Source organism: Procambarus clarkii, chromosome 44 (assembly GCF_040958095.1).
Source record: "Procambarus clarkii isolate CNS0578487 chromosome 44, FALCON_Pclarkii_2.0, whole genome shotgun sequence".
NCBI lineage: Eukaryota > Metazoa > Arthropoda > Malacostraca > Decapoda > Cambaridae > Procambarus > Procambarus clarkii.
This window is the reverse complement of record NC_091193.1, coordinates 37701991-37722662: the sequence shown is the minus strand read 5'-3', so window position 1 is coordinate 37722662 and position 20672 is coordinate 37701991. Positions and strand designations below refer to the sequence as shown.

The window sequence follows — 20672 nt, the reverse complement described above, 5'->3', positions numbered from 1 at the left end:
GAAAATTTCTAGAGAAAGCGAAAGAAATTTTCGTTACACTGTCTCTGGAGGAACGTAGAGATTACAGATGTTTAACACACAAGGTATTACGGATTTCCCACCATACACTCTAAAATTAACTGCTTAAATCCACGAAAAAATACGAGAATCGAATGTAACACTTTGTTATGTAGCAGAGGTTGCCAGACACGCTAGACGAAGGAGTGGGACCAACTGAAGTTATTAGTAAATTGAGAGCCGTTTCAGAAACATTTCGAGTCTGGGATCCGAAACCGGTTGAACAATAGAAAGCTCAAAACCTTGTTTGAAATGACGAGGATAATACACACGAAGGACAACGATCTGACGGTATGACAAGGCATCAGAGGCAACGGTTATCTAATGTACTGACCCCAACCCATGTTTCTTCTACCATATCTACTACACATTTATCTTCTTTATCTACTAAATATTTCTCTCTACCATATCTACTACATAATTCATTCTACCATATCTACTGTGGGAGCCGACCTGTGAGATTTATATTTATTTAATTTATATGAATATATATAGAATTTATATTTACGTTAATTTATATACTTCGATAGCAATTTGTATAATGATAAGTGGACTGTATTTCTGCAATAATCTCAATCTCACAAATCGATCCTCTACACATTAGGGGGGGTTTATGTTAATTGAATATATATGCAGCCAATCAAACTACAGTATTAACTACATACATTGAAAAGGTTCCTTATCTTATAGTACAGCAGGTTAGTCCACCAGGTATAACTAGGGTGTAGACACCAAATTATCCTCTTTGAGGTAGCTTCCATCACCCAGTAACTGGTGCACACAGTCTTGCTTCCTCGTCTTGACCTGTTAAAAGGGTGCTAGCTGTGAAGCCAGGTACCTATATATGACAAGCTATATCAGAGAAAACACTATACATGGAACAATAAAGACCTGGCTTAATTACCTTTAGTTTGAGGCTATGTCGTGCTCTAACTGGCTCACCCTATATAATGACATTAATGGCCATAAATGAAAGATACATGGGTTTCGGAAAGAACACTTAACTTGAATTTGTAGACAGCGTGTTGGAGATGGTACTTCTTTGGTTTCCATAACACTACGTCCAAGTAAAATTAACAGGAGCCGAATTTGCTCCCGTGAGCCTCTGGTCTAGTATCAACAACAATGGCTGCCCTCCTTCCTCCCTGACGCCTGGCTTACATTGTCCAGATTTCAGAAAGTGATAGAAGGGTCACATTTACTCTACTTTAATATTGATAATTAAGTTAATTTATATAAGATGTTTTTATAATGGTAAAGTCCAAAGACTAATGTATTTAAGAATAATTCCCAGCAGAATAGCTGGTGAATTATAATAGTATGTGGTGATGATATCCCGTTTTCTTTAGACGGTAATTCCACTACAAGTTACGTTTTCTATGGGTAACTTGTTTATACAATACAGCTATTATCTGTATGATTATTAAATGGTGTCGGATTTTCCGACATCTACTTCATATTTCTCTCACCTATACATATACACCACACACGGTATACTTCGCGAAGAGACGTATTAAACACTTAGGTGGGTTAGACAGACTGGTAAATGTTCACAATGAATACCTATAGAAAACGAGAACAAAAATGGAAGCTTGAGACTTAGATGAGTCACAAAGATGTTCGGAAGTTTACCTTTAAGTGTAATGGTAAAATGTAAATAACCGAAGGAACAGGTTGGAGAGGCATTCTTAATTTTAAAAGTAGATGTGATAGGAAAATAGGTCAGAAGACATTGTTTTAGCAACCGGTGACAGGGAAAAAAGGGTCCAAGAGCAAGAACTCGATTCTACAAGCCAAATAGGTGAGTATACACAAACACACACACCAAACCGCACACACCCACAGTCGAGCCAGCCGTGAAGGGAGGGTCGCGGGGTCACGCGCTAATTAAACGTCAATATTTTTGGGTTAATTAAGGCTACAGTGACAGATCACAGATCTAGGAGTATCACAAAGCGTATAACCGCCGCGAATAGGAAAGAAAAATACAGTGCTATCACTAGAACTTTGTGTTAAGCAGTGAATAGGCTTTGTTTACATATTGGGTCAAGTGATCAGTGGTACAGTATATTGGTGAACTGTAACACAACAGATGCACCGATACAGTGACTGACTCCAGAGATTTGTGTAAGATAGAGAAGAACAGCCATCATCAATCTATTGGATTAGTGAATCACTATGTGAGAGACGACGACGGATCACTTCATCATCCAGCCATCGTATTTATCCACCTGGTTGTGTGAGTGGGAGGCTGACGGGTAGGTACTCCTCTCTGGTCAATTCTTCAGGTGTACAGAATGAGGTAAAATATTATCAAATTCTTGTTCAGTATATCATATACAATTAAAATCTCAAAGTGGCTCATTTTGGGTAGAGGTTGACATTTACAAGACCCCCGTAACACACGCATGTACACACGCACGAACGCAGGCACGCACACGTACGTTTGCAAGCACACACGCACGCACACGCAAAAGCAAACACACACACACACACACACACGCACACGCACACACAAACGTCCAGTCAGGCTAGAAAGGATTAACATCTTTTGTGGAAAGGGGATAAGACCTGACTCATAATCCACCCTTTCTCTTATCCCCCCATCTCACTCCCCCCCCCCCACTCCCACTCCCCACGCTCTCTATCTCTCTCTCCTTCTTTCCCTCTCTCCCTCTCTCCTCCTCTCTCCCACTCCCCCCCCCACACACACATACACACACACACAGTTGATTGACAGTTGAGAGGCGGGACCAAAGAGCCAAAGCTCAACCCCCGCAAGCACAATTAGGTGAGCACACACACACACACACACACACACACACACACACACACACACACACACACACACACACACACACACACACACACACACACACACACACACTGGGGTTAGTGTAGACTAACAAACGCTGGGGAAAAGAAAAGGGATCAAGCAGGATGGTAAGAAAACAGAACACAGGTGGAGGAGAGGAACAGGACGAGTCATACATGGAGATGACTGTTCGCGCATGGATGGAAATCACTGAGGAACTGAAAGACATGAGAGGACTCATAAATAAATTGCAGAATGCACTAAAGGCAGCGCAAGAGGAGATTACTAACCTAAAAAAAGGATCCTCTCAGACTGTGGCCCAAGGGACCAACCCCCAGGTACCAGGAGATGCAGCAGTGGCAGGGACCCCTACAATGGGTGCCACCTTTGCTGAAATGCTGAAGAGCCCAGGAGCAATGACCACAGTCGAGGAAGTTGTAATGAAAGCAGTAACCTCACAGGAGGCTGCTAGATGTACGAGCCAGTTACTGGAAAGGAAAAGAACTGTAGTAGTGATAGGTGTTAAGGAACAAGAGGGTTCCACAAGGGAAGAATGGAGGTTTAAGGACAAAGCTGCAGTGGCAGGGATACTAAAGGAGATAGGTCTGGAAGGGGCTGAAACAGACATAGAAAAGTTTTTCCGGATTGGCCAGTACAACAAAGACAAAGACCGGGTGATCAAGGTAGTGCTCAAAAACGAGTGCATCAAAGAGGACATACTAGCAAAAAAAAAGCAAACTGAAACATGTAACAAATTACAGACAGGTATTCCTTCAGAGGGACATGACCAGGACACAGGTAATACAGGCAGCAGATGCAAGGAAAAGGCGCAGGCAGAGGGAAAGGAGCCAGGGAGCCTCAACCCCCAACCCAGCAATCACAGGGGGGAGGGTGGAACCCCAACCCAGCACCTCGGGAACCCCAGACGGGACTGCAACATCCCAACTCACCACCCTATAGGTGGGGAGTTCCACCATTCTACCCAATTCCACCCTCCCTCCCTACCCCGAGTACCCCCTTCCCTCCCACCCCCTGGTCCTCCTCCTGCCCCAAGCCGGCCCCAGACATGAACTAAGTCCTCCATTCCCCACCCCAGTTCTAAGCCATCGTCCCCCTGCCCCTCCTGACCCCCCCCCCCCCTACCCTACCTCCCTCAGAACCCCTGGTAAGTACCCTACAGGAGGATGAGCCTACCCAAGCAGCAATGCCCATGTAACAGCTTCCTGAACTAGTGGGGAGGGTGGGTGCAAATGGACATAGGAAAGTGAGCTTCAAGATAATGTACTCAAATATCTATGGAATTACCAACAAAGCAAGTGAACTGGCAGAAAGGGCGCAGGAAGAAAACCCAGATGTAATAGGACTCACAGAAACAAAATTGTCAGGAGTCATAACAAATGCTGTGTTTCCAAAGGACTTTTATATAGTAAGGAAAGAAAGAGATGGGAGAGGAGGAGGAGGAGTGGCTCTGCTGATAAGGAAGGACTGGAGCTTTGAAGAGATGGAAATTCTGGGCTGCGATGGATTCAGAGATTACATAACAGGAAGTATGGCATTGGGTGGACCTAAGATAATAGTGGCAGTCATTTACAACCCTCCATTAAATGACAGAAGACCCAGACAAGAGTTCGACAGAAACAACATGGCAACCATTAACATAATAGAGAGAGCAGCTTCAGTTGCTTGCAGGAATGGATCCAGACTCTTAATCATAGGCGATTTCAACCATGGAAAGATAGACTGGGAGAATGGGGACCCACATGGAGGTGAAGACACATGGAGATCTAAACTTTCGGAAGTGAGTACAAGGAACTTTCTGAGCCAACATGTCAAGGGGCCCACGAGAATGAGAGGAAATGACGAACCAGCTAGACTCGACCTGATTTTCACCTTAAATGGCTAAGAAATAAGGGAAGTCATATATGAAGCCCACATAGGAATGAGTGACCACAGTGTATTGATATTTGAGTATCTGGTAGAAGTAGGGATAACCTATCCAAGGATGGGATTGGAAGGAAAAAGACTAAATAACCGAAGAGGAAAATATGACGAGATGAGGAACTTCCTAATGGGAATACCATGGAAAACAGAACTCAGAGAAAAGACTGTACAGGATATGATGGATTATGTCACTCAGAAGTGTCAGGAGGCTGCAGACAGGTTTATCAGAGTCTAAAAAAGTGAAAAATGAAAAGCAACAGAAGAATCCATGGTTCAACCAGGAATGTGCAGCAGCGAAGCAATTGAGTAAAAGAACATGGCGGAACTACAGGAACAACAGAACGTCAGAGAGCAGGGAGAAATACCAGAGGGCCAGAAATGAGTACATCAGAGTGAGGAGAGAAGCAGAGAGACAGCATGAAAATGACATCGCGAGTAAAGCTAAGACCCAGCCAAAGCTGCTCCACAGCCACATCAGGAGGTAAACAGCAGTGAAGGAACAAGTGATGAAACTGAGAAAAGGGGAGAACAGATACACAGAGAACGATAAAGAGGTGTGTGAAAAACTCAACAAGAGATTCCAGGAGGTCTTCACAATAGAACAAGGAGAGGTCCCTGCACTAAATGAGGAGGTAAACCGAACAACCTTGGAGGAAATTTACTGAAACGACGACGTTTCGGTCCGTCCTGGACCATTATCCCTGCTCCACCACCTCTCACAGTCGACTTGATAATGGTCCAGGACGGACCGACACGTTGTCGTTTCTCCATCTTCTGATGTGTGGTTTGGTCATATAATATAATGGTCAATTGTAACATCAATTCTACCCTGAAATGTTGAAGTATTCCCTGTTACTGTTTATCAGGAGATTATTTTGTGTGGCTTGGCATACGACCGGAGATAATTTCGTCCGTATTTTGTACTTAGCTCTACTCAGTGTATTATTGTAATATCCCTTACTATGGTCAGTTTACCACTGTAATGTTCTTAGCAGTCGTCAGTGTATTTCTGTCCTGTCCGTAGCTGTGGTCAATGGTCATCTTCCTAATCTTTATAGGTTGTCAGTGTACCTCTGTTATGTACTTAGCATTAGTCAGTGTCCCTCTAGCATGTCCCTAGCAGTGGTCAGTGTCCCTCTAGCATGTCCCTAGCAGTAGTCATTGTACCTCTGGCATGTCCCTAGCAGTAGTCATTGTACCTCTGGCATGTACCTGGCAGTAGTCATTGTACCTCTGCCATGTCCCTAGCAGTAGTCATTGTACCTCTGGCATGTACCTAGCAGTAGTCATTGTACCTCTGGCATGTCCCTAGCAGTGGTCAATGTACCTCTGTTATGTACCTAGCAGTAGTCAGTGTACCTCTGTTATGTACCTAGCAGTAGTCAGTGTACCTCTGTTATGTACCTAGCAGTAGTCAGTGTACCTCTGTTATGTACCTAGCAGTAGTCAGTGTACCTCTGTTATGTACCTAGCAGTAGTCAGTGTACCTCTGTTATGTACCTAGCAGTAGTCAGTGTACCTCTGTTATGTACCTAGCAGTAGTCAGTGTACCTCTGTTATGTACCTAGCAGTAGTCAGTGTACCTCTGTTATGTACCTAGCAGTAGTCAGTGTACCTCTGTTATGTACCTAGCAGTAGTCAGTGTACCTCTGTTATGTACCTAGCAGTAGTCAGTGTACCTCTGTTATGTACCTAGCAGTAGTCAGTGTACCTCTGTTATGTACCTAGCAGTAGTCAGTGTACCTCTGTTATGTACCTAGCAGTAGTCAGTGTACCTCTGTTATGTACTTAGCAGTAGTCAGTGTACCTCTGTTATGTACCTAGCAGTAGTCAGTGTACCTCTGTTATGTACTTAGCAGTAGTCAGTGTACCTCTGTTATGTACCTAGCTGTGGTCAAAGTACCTCTGCCATGTCCCTAGGATTGGTCAGTGTACCGCTGTCATTTCCCTGGAGGTGGTCAGTGGTCATGTCCCTAGTCCCTAGCTGTGATCCCAGCACAAGTTCCCTGTGACAGAGGAGACATTGTGCAGAGTTCTACAAACTCACGTTTTATGCACACGAAGAAAAAGTGTGTTTTGAAACAAGTAGTTATCTTAATACTCTTGTTAACAGCACTTCTGCCTCAATCATCTTGAGGTTATCTTGAGATGATTTCGGGGCTTTTTTAGTGTCCCTACGGCCCGGTCCTCGACCAGGCCTCCACCCCCCAGGAAGCAGCCCGTGACAGCTGACTAACACCCAGGTACCTATTTTACTGCTAGGTAACAGGGGCATAGGATGAAAGAAACTCTGCCCATTATTTCTCGCCGGCGCCTGGGATCGAACCCAGGACCACAGGATCACAAGTCCAGCGTGCTGTCCGCTCCGCCGACCGGCTCCTCATTACATTACCAACGTTATTACACAATATTTTTACCAATATTCTAAGCCAAAGTATTTCAATTAATTTCTAAAAATGTAAGTTGGGCAAGAACTTCTATACACCTTTTGAGTCCATTCGAAATTAATACGATTTGTTTAAGATGTTATGAATACACCGCCAAGATCTGTATATAAATATTGCGTTTGTTATTCAGTTTTGAGTTGAATATTATGCACATTTTTCCATGAACTTTATACAAGGATAATTATTGGTGGTCTGTGGGAGATAGGATAGAGAATGAGAAGACAAATCCATTTTTTTCGGTATTAAAAAAGACAAGTTCTATTTTGAAAGATGTTTTGAGACATGAAAAAATATGATGGGTGGGGATTAGCTTATGCTCATCGGGTTCGCCAGAATTTAAAAAAGATCGACGTCCCATGTTCTCATTCAGACTCCTCACGATGAATTTTGTCCCACTGTACCTATGAAAATATTTTGAAAACAAAATTCAATACGTATTTCGTATAGAATCATCCACATTTATTCATTGATTTCCGAAAAAATTCAGAAATGTCCTGCGATCTAACTACGGCCACAGTCTCAGAAATCACATCAATAATATTCTGGACCTGCTGGTCCTATACAAGACTGAAGGGCAACTCACAAAGCCGAAAGTAGATATTATTATATTCTACGTGAATGCCATTTAATATTATAAATACATAGAGAAGCAGGGATGGAGGTAGTAGAGGAGAAAGAAATGGGGAGGGGGAAAGGGGAATATAGGGGGAGGGGACGGGAGGAGGGAAGTAGGAGGGAAGGTAGGAAGGAGAGGACTAAAGGGGGGGGGGGGGCAGAAGGGGTGTCAAGAGGAATATATGAGGGGAAAGAGGAGTAACAGGGAGGACGAAATGGGGGGTGGCGACAGTGGTGTGGTAAGTAGGGGGAAGGGGAGGAAGAGAGGAAGAGGGGGAGGTCATGGGGAGGGACGAAGGGGAAAGGATAGAGGGGATGAGGACTAGGGGGTCCAGAGGGATATGGGATAAGAGGGTTGTGAGGAGAGGCGGAATATCCCGGGCACCGCCGGGAAACCCTCAGAGCTTACTATAAGAGAGTACTTTTGTTAATCCAAATTTTAAGGCCATTTGCTTGGAGTTAGCCTCACCCAAATTGACAGAGGGAAAGGTCTGGGAGGTGGGATGAACATAGGTTGGTCTGGCTCCCCATAATTCAAAGGTGAACAGCGTTCCAGGGTCGCATTCCGACCCCCATGACGATGGGTTGACTCAAGCTGCCGACTAACCCTGTAAATTTTGTTTTAACACAGAACATAAAATCTATGACTTTTCTGATAATAATATCCAACACTGAAGCCGGAAAGATGTACCGAATATTTCTGATATTCATATTTCTGCAATAGGTCGATAAAACCCGCAAGTTTATTACAGCCACCACTCCTCCCTGAGGTTAATTAACCTCCCACTCATAAACCAGTGAGAGCCAGCCACCTCACGCACTCCATCACAGCAACATTAATAGTCTCTGTCAATATTTTGTTAGTAATATCTCTGGATAGAGACAATCAGGGATGGTGAGGGGAGGGGGGGGGGGGGCGAGGGGGGCGAGGGGGGGGGGGAGGGGGGGGGGCGAGGGGGGGGGGAGGGGTGAAAGAAAAGGGGAGGACGAACGTGGGGGGGAAGGGGAGGGGTGAAAGAGACCCATACATTTTCTGAGTGAAGGGAAGAAACGGAGGTGACAGGGGGGAGAACCTAGGGAATATGGGAGTGGATATAGCTGTGGGCGGGGAAGCTAAGGTAAGGGGAGGAGGGGAGAGAGGAAGGGAAGGACCAAAGGGGGTGGGCACAATAGGGTGTCAAGTGGAAGAGGGGAGACGATGGGAGGGAAAAATGACAGAATATACCGAGCAATGCCGGGTAACCCCTAATGTTATATATATATTATGAAGCGGAAGAGTGGTTAACCGGAGGGGGAGAGGGGTTGGCGTGGGACGGGGTAGTGGTAGGGGTCGGGAAGAAGTAGTGGTAGGGGTGGGGAAGAAGTAGTGGTAGGGGTGGGGAAGGGGTGGTGGTAGGGGTGGGGAAGGGGTGGTGGTTGGGGTGGGGAAGGGGTGGTGGTAGGGGTGGGGAAGGGGTGGTGATTGGGGTGGGGAAGGGGTGGTGGTAGGGGTGGGGAAGGGGTAGTGGTAGGGGTGGGGAAGGGGTAGTGGTAGGGGTGGGGAAGGGGTAGTGGTAGGGGTGGGGAAGGGGTAGTGGTAGGGGTGGGAAGGGGTAGTGGTAGGGGTGGGGAAGGGGTAGTGGTAGGGGTGGGGAAGGGGAGGTGGTAGGGGTGGGGAAGGGGTAGTGGTAGGGGTGGGGAAGGGGTAGTGGTAGGGGTGGGGAAGGGTTAGTGGTAGGGGTGGGGAAGGGGTAGTGGTAGGGGTGGGGAAGGGGTAGTGGTAGGGGTGGGGAAGGGGTAGTGGTAGGGGTGGGGAAGGGTTAGTGGTAGGGGTGGGGAAGGGGTAGTGGTAGGGGTGGGGAAGGGGTAGTGGTAGGGGTGGGGAAGGGTTAGTGGTAGGGGTGGGGAAGGGGTAGTGGTAGGGGTGGGGAAGGGGTAGTAATAGGGGTGGGGAAGGGGTAGTGGTAGGGGTGGGGAAGGGGTAGTGGTAGGGGTGGGAAGGGTTAGTGGTAGGGGTGGGGAAGGGGTAGTGGTAGGGGTGGGGAAGGGGTAGTGGTAGGGGGTGGGGAAGGGTAGTGGTAGGTGTGGGGAAGGGTTAGTGGTAGGGGTGGGGAAGGGGTAGTGGTAGGGGTGGGGAAGGGGTAGTGGTAGGTGTGGGGAAGGGGTTAGTGGTAGGGGTGGGGAAGGGGTAGTGGTAGGGGTGGGGAAGGGTTAGTGGTAGGGGTGGGGAAGTGGTGGTGGTAGGGGTGGGGAAGGGGTAGTGGTAGGTGTGGGGAAGGGGTAGTGGTAGGTGTGGGGAAGGGTTAGTGGTAGGGGTGGGGAAGGGTTAGTGGTAGGGGTGGGGAAGGGGTAGTGGTAGGTGTGGGGAAGGGTTAGTGGTAGGGGTGGGGAAGGGTTAGTGGTAGGGGTGGGGAAGGGGTAGTGGTAGGGGTGGGGAAGGGGTAGAGGTAGGGGTGGGGAAGGGTTAGTGGTAGGGGTGGGGAAGTGGTGGTGGTAGGGGTGGGGAAGGGGTAGTGGTAGGGGTGGGGAAGGGTTAGTGGTAGGGGTGGGGAAGGGGTAGTGGTAGGTGTGGGGAAGGGGTAGTGGTAGGTGTGGGGAAGGGTTAGTGGTAGGGGTGGGGAAGGGTTAGTGGTAGGGGTGGGGAAGGGTTAGTGGTAGGGGTGGGGAAGGGGTAGTGGTAGGGGTGGGGAAGGGGTAGTGGTAGGGGTGGGGAAGGGTTAGTGGTAGGGGTGGGGAAGTGGTGGTGGTAGGGGTGGGGAAGGGGTGGTGGTAGGGGTGGGGAAGGGGTGGTGGTAGGGGTGGGGAAGGGGTGGTGGTAGGGGTGGGGAAGGGGTAGTGGTAGGTGTGGGGAAGGGGTAGTGGTAGGTGTGGGGAAGGGTTAGTGGTAGGGGTGGGGAAGGGGTAGTGGTAGGGGTGGGGAAGGGGTAGTTTTAGGGGTGGGGAAGGGGTAGTGGTAGGGGTGGGGAAGGGTTAGTGGTAGGGGTGGGGAAGTGGTGGTGGTAGGGGTGGGGAAGGGGTAGTGGTAGGTGTGGGGAAGGGGTAGTGGTAGGGGTGGGGAAGGGTTAGTGGTAGGGGTGGGGAAGGGGTAGTGGTAGGGGTGGGAAGGGGTAGTGGTAGGGGTGGGGAAGGGTTAGTGGTAGGGGTGGGGAAGTGGTGGTGGTAGGGGTGGGGAAGGGGTAGTGGTAGGTGTGGGGAAGGGGTAGTGGTAGGGGTGGGGAAGGGGGTAGTGGTAGGGGTGGGGAAGTGGTGGTGGTAGGGGTGGGGAAGGGGTAGTGGTAGGTGTGGGGAAGGGGTAGTGGTAGGGGTGGGGAAGGGTTAGTGGTAGGGGTGGGGAAGGGGTAGTGGTAGGGGTGGGGAAGGGGTAGTGGTAGGGGTGGGGAAGGGGTAGTGGTAGGGGTGGGGAAGGGTTAGTGGTAGGGGTGGGGAAGGGGTAGTGGTAGGGGTGGGGAAGGGGTAGTGGTAGGGGTGGGGAAGGGTTAGTGGTAGGGGTGGGGAAGGGGGTAGTGGTAGGGTTGGGGAAGGGGTAGTGGTAGGGGTGGGGAAGGGGTAGTGGTAGGGGTGGGGAAGGGGTAGTGGTAGGGGTGGGGAAGGGGTAGTGGTAGGGGTGGGGAAGGGGTGGTGGTAAGAGTGGGGAAGGGGGTGGTGGTATTGGTGGGGAAGGGGTAGTGGTAGGGGTGGGGAAGGGTTAGTGGTAAGAGTGGGGAAGGGGTGGTGGTATGGGTGGGGAAGGGGTGGTGGTAGGGGTGGGGAAGGGGTAGTGGTAGGGGTGGGGAAGAGGTGGTGGTAGGGGTGGGGAAGAGGTAGTGGTAGGTGTGGGGAAGGGGTGGTGGTAAGGGTGGGGAAGGGGTAGTGGTGGGGGTGAGGAAGAGGTGGTGGTAGGGGTGGGGAAGAGGTAGTGGTAGGGGTGGGGAAGGGGTGGTGGTAGGGGTGAGGAAGTGGTAGTGGTAGAGGTGGGGAAGGGGTGGTGGTAGGGGTGGGGAAGAGGTAGTGGTAGGGGGTGGGGAAGGGGTGGTGGTAGGGGTGGGGAAGTGGTGGTGGTAGGGGTGGGGAAGGGGTGGTGGTAGGGGTGGGGAAGGGTTAGTGGTAAGAGTGGGGAAGGGTTAGTGGTAAGAGTGGGGAAGGGGTGGTGGTATGGGTGGGGAAGGGGTGGTGGTAGGGGTGGGGAAGGGTTAGTGGTAAGGGTGGGGAAGGGGTGATGGTAGGGGTGGGGAAGGGGTGGTGGTAGGGGTGGGGAAGAGGTAGTGGTAGGTGTGGGGAAGGGGTGGTGGTAAGGGTGGGGAAGGGGTAGTGGTGGGGGTGAGGAAGAGGTGGTGGTAGGGTGGGGAAGAGGTAGTGGTAGGGGTGCGGAAGGGGTGGTGGTAGGGGTGGGGAAGTGGTAGTGGTAGAGGTGGGGAAGGGGTGGTGGTAGGGGTGGGGAAGAGGTGGTTTTAGGGGTGGGGAAGGGGTGGTGGTAGGGGTGGGGAAGTGGTAGTGGTAGAGGTGGGGAAGGGGTGGTGGTAGGGGTGGGGAAGGGGTAGTGGTAGGGGTGGGGAAGAGGTGGTGGTAGGGGTGGGGAAGGGGTGATGGTAGGGGTGGGGAAGGGGTGGTGGTAGGGGTGGGGAAGTGGTGGTGGTAGGGGTGGGGAAGGGGTGGTGGTAGGGGGTGGGGAAGGGGTAGTGGTAGGGGTGGGGAAGAGGTGGTGGTAGGGGTGGGGAAGTGGTGGTGGTAGAGGTGGGCAAGGGTGGTGGTAGGGGTGGGGAAGAGGTAGTGGTAGGGGTGGGGAAGGGGTGGTGGTAGGGGTGGGGAAGTGGTAGTGGTAGAGGTGGGGAAGGGGTGGTGGTAGGGGTGGGGAAGGGGTAGTGGTAGGGGTGGGGAAGAGGTGGTGGTAGGGGTGGGGAAGGGGTGATGATAGGGGTGGGGAAGGGGTGGTGGTAGGGGTGGGGAAGTGGTGGTGGTAGGGGTGGGGAAGGGGTGGTGGTAGGGGTGGGGAAGGGGTAGTGGTAGGGGTGGGGAAGAGGTGGTGGTAGGGGTGGGGAAGGGGTGGTGGTAGGGGTGGGGAAGTGGTAGTGGTAGAGGTGGGGAAGGGGTGGTGGTAGGGGTGGGGAAAGGGGTGGTGGTAGGGGGGGAAGGGGTGGTGGTAGGGGTGGGGGAATGGGTAGTGGTAGGGGTGGGGAAGTGGTAGTGGTAGAGGTGGGGAAGGGGTGGTGGTAGGGGTGGGGAAGGGGTAGTGGTAGGGGTGGGGAAGAGGTGGTGGTAGGGGTGGGGAAGGGGTGATGGTAGGGGTGGGGAAGGGGTGGTGGTAGGGGTGGGGAAGTGGTGGTGGTAGGGGTGGGGAAGGGGTGGTGGTAGGGGTGGGGAAGGGGTAGTGGTAGGGGTGGGGAAGAGGTGGTGGTAGGGGTGGGGAAGGGGTGGTGGTAGGGGTGGGGAAGTGGTGGTGGTAGAGGTGGGGAAGGGGTGGTGGTAGGGGTGGGGAAGGGGTAGTGGTAGGGGTGGGGAAGAGGTGGTGGTAGGGGTGGGGAAGGGGTGATGGTAGGGGTGGGGAAGGGGTGGTGGTAGGGGTGGGGAAGTGGTGGTGGTAGGGGTGGGGAAGGGGTGGTGGTAGGGGTGGGGAAGGGGTAGTGGTAGGGGTTGGGAAGAGGTGGTGGTAGGGGTGGGGAAGGGGTGGTGGTAGGGGTGGGGAAGTGGTAGAGGTGGGGAAGGGGTGGTGGTAGGGGTGGGGAAAGGGGTGGTGGTAGGGGGGGAAGGGGTGGTGGTAGGGGTGGGGGAAGGGGTAGTGGTGGGGGTGGGGAAGGGGTAGTGGTAGGGGTGGGGAAGGGGTGGTGGTAGGGGTTGGGAAGGGGTAGTGGTAGGGGTGGGGAAGGGGTGGTGGTAGGGGTGGGGAAGGGGTGATGGTAGGGGTTGGGAAGGGGTAGTGGTAGGGGTGGGGAAGGGGTGGTGGTAGGGGTGGGGAAGGGGTAGTGGTAGGGGTGGGGGAAGGGGTGATGGTAGGGGTGGGGGAAGGGGTAGTGGTAGGGGTGGGGGAAGGGGTTGTGGTAGGGGTGGGGAAGGGGTGATGGTAGGGGTGGGAAGGGGTGGTGGTAGGGGTTGGGAAGGGGTGGCGGTAGGGGTGGGGGAAGGGGTGATGGTAGGGGTGGGGGAAGGGGTAGTGGTCTGGGTGGGGGAAGGGGTAGTGGTAGGGGTGGGGAAGGGGTGATGGTAGGGGTGGGAAGGGGTGGTGGTAGGGGTTGGGAAGGGGTGGTGGTAGGGGTGGGGAAGGGGTGCTGGTAGGGGTTGGGAAGGGGTGGTGGTAGGGGTGGGGGAAGTGGTGGTGGTAGGGGTGGGGAAGGGGTGGTGGTAGAAGTGGGGAAGGGGTGATGGTAGGGGTGGGGAAGGAGTAGTGGTAGGGGTGGGGAAGGGGTGGTGGTAGGGGTGGGGAAGGGGTGGTGGTAGGGGTGGGGAAGGGGTGGTGGTAGGGGTGGGGAAGATGAGGGGACTGTGAGGGGAGGTGACGACGAGGGAAGCATTAAAAACTGAATGTAACTTAAGACTATTGTTTGGTAACTTTACACTATTGTATTGTGTCTTAAGACTATTTTATTGTGACTTACGACTATTGTATTGTAACTTACGACTTTTGTATTGTAACTTAAGACTATTGTATAGTAACTTAAGACTACTGTATTGTGACTGAAAAGTATCATTATTGTAACTGATAAAATAACTGATAATTCATGTAATATAATAACAAAACACAGTGATTTTCTTTTATACTTTGCCTATGGGGCCAGCCTTTTTGGACACCCTGTTTATAATTACCCAGTACAATCCCTGAACATTTTGAGACATCCTGTATGTAATTACCCAGTACAATCCCGGAACATTTTGAGACACCCTGTATGTAATTACTATTACAATATTGCTGTTGATGTTGTTGTTGGTCATGCTTCCTTACGGACAACCAACCCAAAATTCTGTAGAGTGCTTATACTTGACCAGGAGATCACCCTGTGCATTCCTGGCACTTGGAGAGGGGCTCAGCGTCACACGTTTAGGGGATACGGCTCCAACACTAGCCTCGTTGTCACGTGCAAACACCCACTCGAGCCGCCGTGACTCCCCACTCTCTCCTTATGTGGTCTGATCTCCTCAATCCCCTTTTGTTTGATATTATTCCATACTATGCTGACCACAGCTTTGGTTCTTGGTTCTTTCTCTCTCTCTCTCTTTCTCTTTCTTTCCTATTTTCTCGGAAGCCCCACTAGGACAAGGCCAAACACCAGCAAATTTGAATACATTTACTGGACAAGGCACATGGACAATACATATACACGTAAAATAATATATCTCCAACACTCTATACTATTGTAGTCAGGTTTCACTCCAATACCTTAAGGACTCTATCATCTGCTTATCAAGTGGTATCCTAACGCCTGACTCACCACCTAATACTACCAACCTCTTCAAGTAGGTCAAGTCTTGTAAGACAATGTTGCACTATCAGCCTCACCAAGTGGATAAATCATGTAATACAATATGATATGGCGCCACCAACTCTGGAACATATAAATATCTGCAGGCAGTTCAGCCTATGGCTATAATTCTATAAACATCAACATAAATATTCCTTGATAAACAACAATGATCAATCACCCTATCAGTCCTAGAATATATATATATATATATATATATATATATATATATATATATATATATATATATATATATATATATATATATATATATATATATATATCTGCAGGTAATCTAGCCTAAGGTTGTAACTCTATTCTTCAGTATAAGTACTCCTTGGCACAAAAATGGTAATCAATCACTCACCTTCCACTGCGTCTTGCACGTTAATGACAACCAAACACTCTACCAACTACCTACAAGTAATCAATTAGAACTTCCTTTCCACATCTGGGAGTTCACTACCCTGACATCATCAGGTTCTTCCTACAACAGTCTACCAGGGTCCTCCACAGCTCTCCCGGCTGGTATACCATGAAGTCCTCCTTGAGCAACAATGGTGCTTCACCACTGGTATCACAGAAGCATGTGAAACTTCATTCCACTGCTCCTCTTCTCACAGCTTGAGATCGTGCTCCTCACTGTGTAGCTGCTCTTCCACAGAGCTCAGTACCTTCCACACCCTTGGAGTCTCATCAACTACTCCCTCTCTGCTGGCTTCGACGTTCTCAGCAACTCCTTCCCCAGACAAACCTGCAACCCATCGACACGCCAATAAAAATGTTTCCCTATAAACACATAAACAAAATAAACCACACAATTAATGTTTCCAGCCAACATGCTGTGAGTATGGACTCCCCCATCCAGGACGAATCCATCCTCTGCCTCCCGTTGGGGGGTTCCTCCGCCTGCCGCGGTGGGCAGCTACTTGGTCAGGAGCTGGGCTTTCTCAGTCACTTGCCAGCACTTGGAGGAGATGGATGTTGCTCCGCCCTCCAGGCTGTTCCTCCATCTTTACTCTCTTATTTATGCCTTCTTCCTTAATAAAACATGCCTAATATATCACTAAACATTCGCTACTGTCGCTGGGCACACGACCAACTACAAGTAATCACTATAAACTGATTTATATAAAATCGTGCTTACTACAGATTGTCTAGTTGAGGGCGCTTCCTGGCTGATGCTCGACAGGGCACTCACAAGTTGCCCAACGAAAATATTTCAGGACGGCTTCACAAACTCTTCTTGTCGTCCAGGACTTGAGACCACACACGTTTCCAGCTCGATTCCACAGCTGAAAAGTCTGCACACTTCCTTCCTCTTGAAGGTATATCAACTAAGGGTTCCTCTCTAACAGGAGCTCACACAGAGCGCGGCTTCCCCTCACGATGTCTGGTGCTCAAGTGGGGTCTAGCTCCTCTCAAGCGAGCCTCACACCTCCAGCAAACTCTCCACACCTTGTGTCAAGTCATTTTCTTATTCACTGCCCATGCTTGCAAATTATTTGCCCAATTCAATCGATCATTAACTATATGAATGTCTAGGTCTGTATCTCGTTAACCTCTCAGTTGGGACAGACTTGGTAGAATAACTCTCAAGGTAAACTCGTTTCTCAGCTACCTGGGATCATAACATTACCCACTACAATCCCTGAACATTTTGGGACACCCTGTATGTAATAACCCACTACAATCCCTGAACATTTTGGGACACCCTGTTTGTAACTGCCCAGTACTATCCCTGAACATTTTGGGACACCCTGTTTGTAATTACCCAGTACAATCCCTCAACATTTTGGGACACCCTGTATGTAATTACCCAGTACATTCCCTGAACATTTTGGGACACCCTGTTTGTAACTACCCAGTACTATCCCTGAACATTTTGGGACACCCTGTTTGTAATTACCCAGTACAATCCCTCAACATTTTGGGACACCCTTTATGTAACTACCCAGTACTATCCCTGAACATTTTGGGACACCCTGTTTGTAACTACCCAGTACTATCCCTGAACATTTTGGGACACCCTGTTTGTAACTGCCCAGTACTATCCCTGAACATTTTGGGACACCCTGTTTGTAAACCCTGTTTGTAATTACCCAGTACTATCCCTGAACATTCTGGGACACCCGGTATGTGTCTCACAGTATTACCCAGTACAATCCCTGAACATTTTGGGACACCCTGTATGTAACTACCCAGTACTATCCCTGAACATTTTGGGACACCCTGTATGTAACTACGCAGTACAATTCCTGAACATTCTGGGACACCCGGTATGTGTCTCACAGTATTACCCAGTACAATCCCTGAACATTTTGGGACACCCTGTATGTAACTACCCAGTACTATCCCTGAACATTTTGGGACACCCTGTATGTAACTACCCAGTACTATCCCTGAACATTTTGGGACACCCTGTTTGTAACTACCCAGTACTATGCCTGAACATTTTGGGACACCCTGTATGTAACTACCCAGTACTATCCCTGAACATTGACCACATAAACGTTGGAGATCGTGAAGATGACATTAGACCAGAGTCTACTTTGGTTACATCTCGCATTGAAAATATGTTGTTTAATGAGTTGAATAACTGCAAGGTTCCCAAACGGTTGTGTCAATACATTAGTAAATATGACGAGCGGTAGAGATATGGCAAATAAACCACGAGTTTGTATTAGAAGTAAAATCATAAATTTTATTACTGGGCTCGAACATTTTCTAAATAGAATGCCAAACAAAATTGTCAAAGGTGTTTTGTGCAGAATTAAATATGACGGGTCACAAAGTCGATGGTCAGGTCAAAGGTAGTTTGTGGGTTTCGATTATATACTAGAAACTAATGAAGAAGTTAGATTATATCAAAAGTTAGAGATATGATCACAGATAACAGAAAGGTATTTTATGAACAATGTCACTGATTAATATAGGAGTTTTCTATAAGAAATCTGCTCCCAAAATATTTAATAAAGACAAATATATATAAAAAGCAGAGATGGAAAGACATTCAGGATTATACAGCTCCGCCAAATATTAAATGTTTTTAGAGAGCGTATGTATACGTGTTGGCGGGAGATTACATTGTACACACACAAGCTGTTTTGTGTATACACAAAATCATTCTTGCGTATCTAAATGTACTTTTTTGTATTGTGGGAACGTGAGAGAGAATATTCAGGATAAGGGAAGAACTGTATTTATTGTTCTTGTACTTGGGGACGTCTACATTATAATTTATGACAACTGATCACTTTGTTCTTACTTCCATGTATCTTGAATGTTGCGATCATGCTTCTCACTGTCTCTTGTTTGTTGTTATCGTACTCATCATTCTCTTGAATGTTGTGATCATACTCAACATTCTCTTGTATGTTGTGATCATACTCATCATTCTCTTGAATATTGTGATCATACTCATCATTCTCTTGAATGTTGTGATCATACTCATCATTCTCTTGTATGTTGTGATCATACTCATCATTCTCTTGAATGTTGTGATCATACTCATCATTCTCTTGAATGTTGTGATCATACTCATCATTCTCTTGTATGTTGTGATCATACTCATCATTCTCTTGAATGTTGTGATCATACTCATCATTCTCTTGAATGTTGTGATCATACTCATCATTCTCTTGTATGCTGTGATCATACTCACCATTCTCTTGTATGTTGTGATGATACTCATCATTCTCTTGTATGTTGTGATCATACTCATCATTCTCTTGTATGTACTATTTCAATGTTATATTTTACATAGCATGAATTCCCTAATCAAATTACTCTAGGATCAGTTAAAATTGTACATAAATATGTATATATTAATAGCGATATTCAGACCATATATATTTTGTTCCAGATCTGTAAGTCTTCCTCTCTTCGACTTATAGTTTTCTCAGTTCAGGAGCCAGTCTTGTGGCAAATATCTGAACTTTCTCTCAGCTCCCGTCTGGTAGCACCTTTGTCCGGATCTTTGAAACATTCATGGAAGTTTGCCAGCTTTGCATAAGCCACTGTGATTCAGTTTGTGTTTATATATATATATATATATATATATATATATATATATATATATATATATATATATATATATATATATATATATATATATATATATATATATATATATAAACACAAACTGAATCACAGTGGCTGTGATTCAGCCACTGTGATATATATATGATATGATATATATATATATATATATATATATATATATGCTGTGATATATATATATACAAATGGAAATGTTCGTTTGTTCAAATTCGCTAATCTCCGAAAGTTCTTCACCGATTGCTTTGAAATTTTAACACAATGTTCCATTCGCATCAGAGCGGGTTTTTATATACATATTATATTAATGTCACGTCTGTGACGAAAAAAAACATGCTATTTTTGAAAATGTTTTTCATGTGAAAGAAATCTTCGAAAACTCTTTACCGATTGCTTTGAAATTTTGACACAACGTTGCATTTGAATAGGCGAGTGTTTTTATATTCTTACTACATACATGCCTCACCTGTGACGGGAAAAAACATGCTTTTTTTATAAACAGCGCCATCTGTTGGACGTAGGAGCAACACACACTGTTATCTCCCAAAGTTCTTCACTGATTGCTTTGAAATTCTGATACAACATTCCATTCGAATATGCGCGTGTTTTTATATGCCTACTGTATAGATGCCACATCTGTGACATGTAAAAACATAATTTAAAGAAAAAACAGCGCCATCTGTTGAACGTAATAGCAACACACACACACACACTATACTAAATATGTTATGATTTCCACTTCAATGTTTCCGATTGCATCAATAAATTGAATTTTCATAGATTTCGATTTATTTTAATTTTGATTTAATTATTTTGTGTGACATTGTGTTGGAATTGAGCTGTGTTGTTTACCACACCGTTCATTTCATACGTATAAGTATAGATGCCACACTTGTAAAAGGTTAAAACATTCTTTTTTTTTAAGAAACAGCGCCATCTGTTGTACATAAGAGCCATACACACTGTGATAAATATGTTACGATTCCATTTCAATCTTTCCGATTGCATTGACAAATTTAATTTTCATATATTTCGATTTTTTTCATTTTGATTTAATTATTTTGTGTGATATTGCGTTAGAATTTAGCTGTGTTGTTTACCATACCATTCATTTCGTGAGTATAAGTATAAATGCCACACACCTGTGACAGTAAAAACATGCATTTTTGAAAAACAGCGCCATCTGTTGCACGTAAGAACAACTCACGCTATACTATATATGTTACAATTCCATTTCAATGTTACCAATTTCATTGATAAATTGAATTTTCATGGATTTCGAATTATTTTCATTTTGATTTAATTATTTTGTGACAATGCCTTGGAATTGCG

General features: G+C 47.4%; 1 protein-coding gene across 1 annotated transcript in view; it reads right to left on the bottom strand.

Annotated features, from left to right (window-relative positions):
- Window positions 1–18514: 18514 nt before the first annotated feature.
- LOC138350229 (GATA zinc finger domain-containing protein 24-like) overlaps window positions 18515–20672 on the bottom strand; it is a 29519-nt gene continuing 27361 nt past the window's right edge. The window contains exon 2 of the mRNA XM_069300582.1: window positions 18515–19021. Within this exon, the coding sequence (XP_069156683.1) occupies window positions 18515–19021 (507 nt within the window). The remainder of the gene's footprint in view (window positions 19022–20672) is intronic.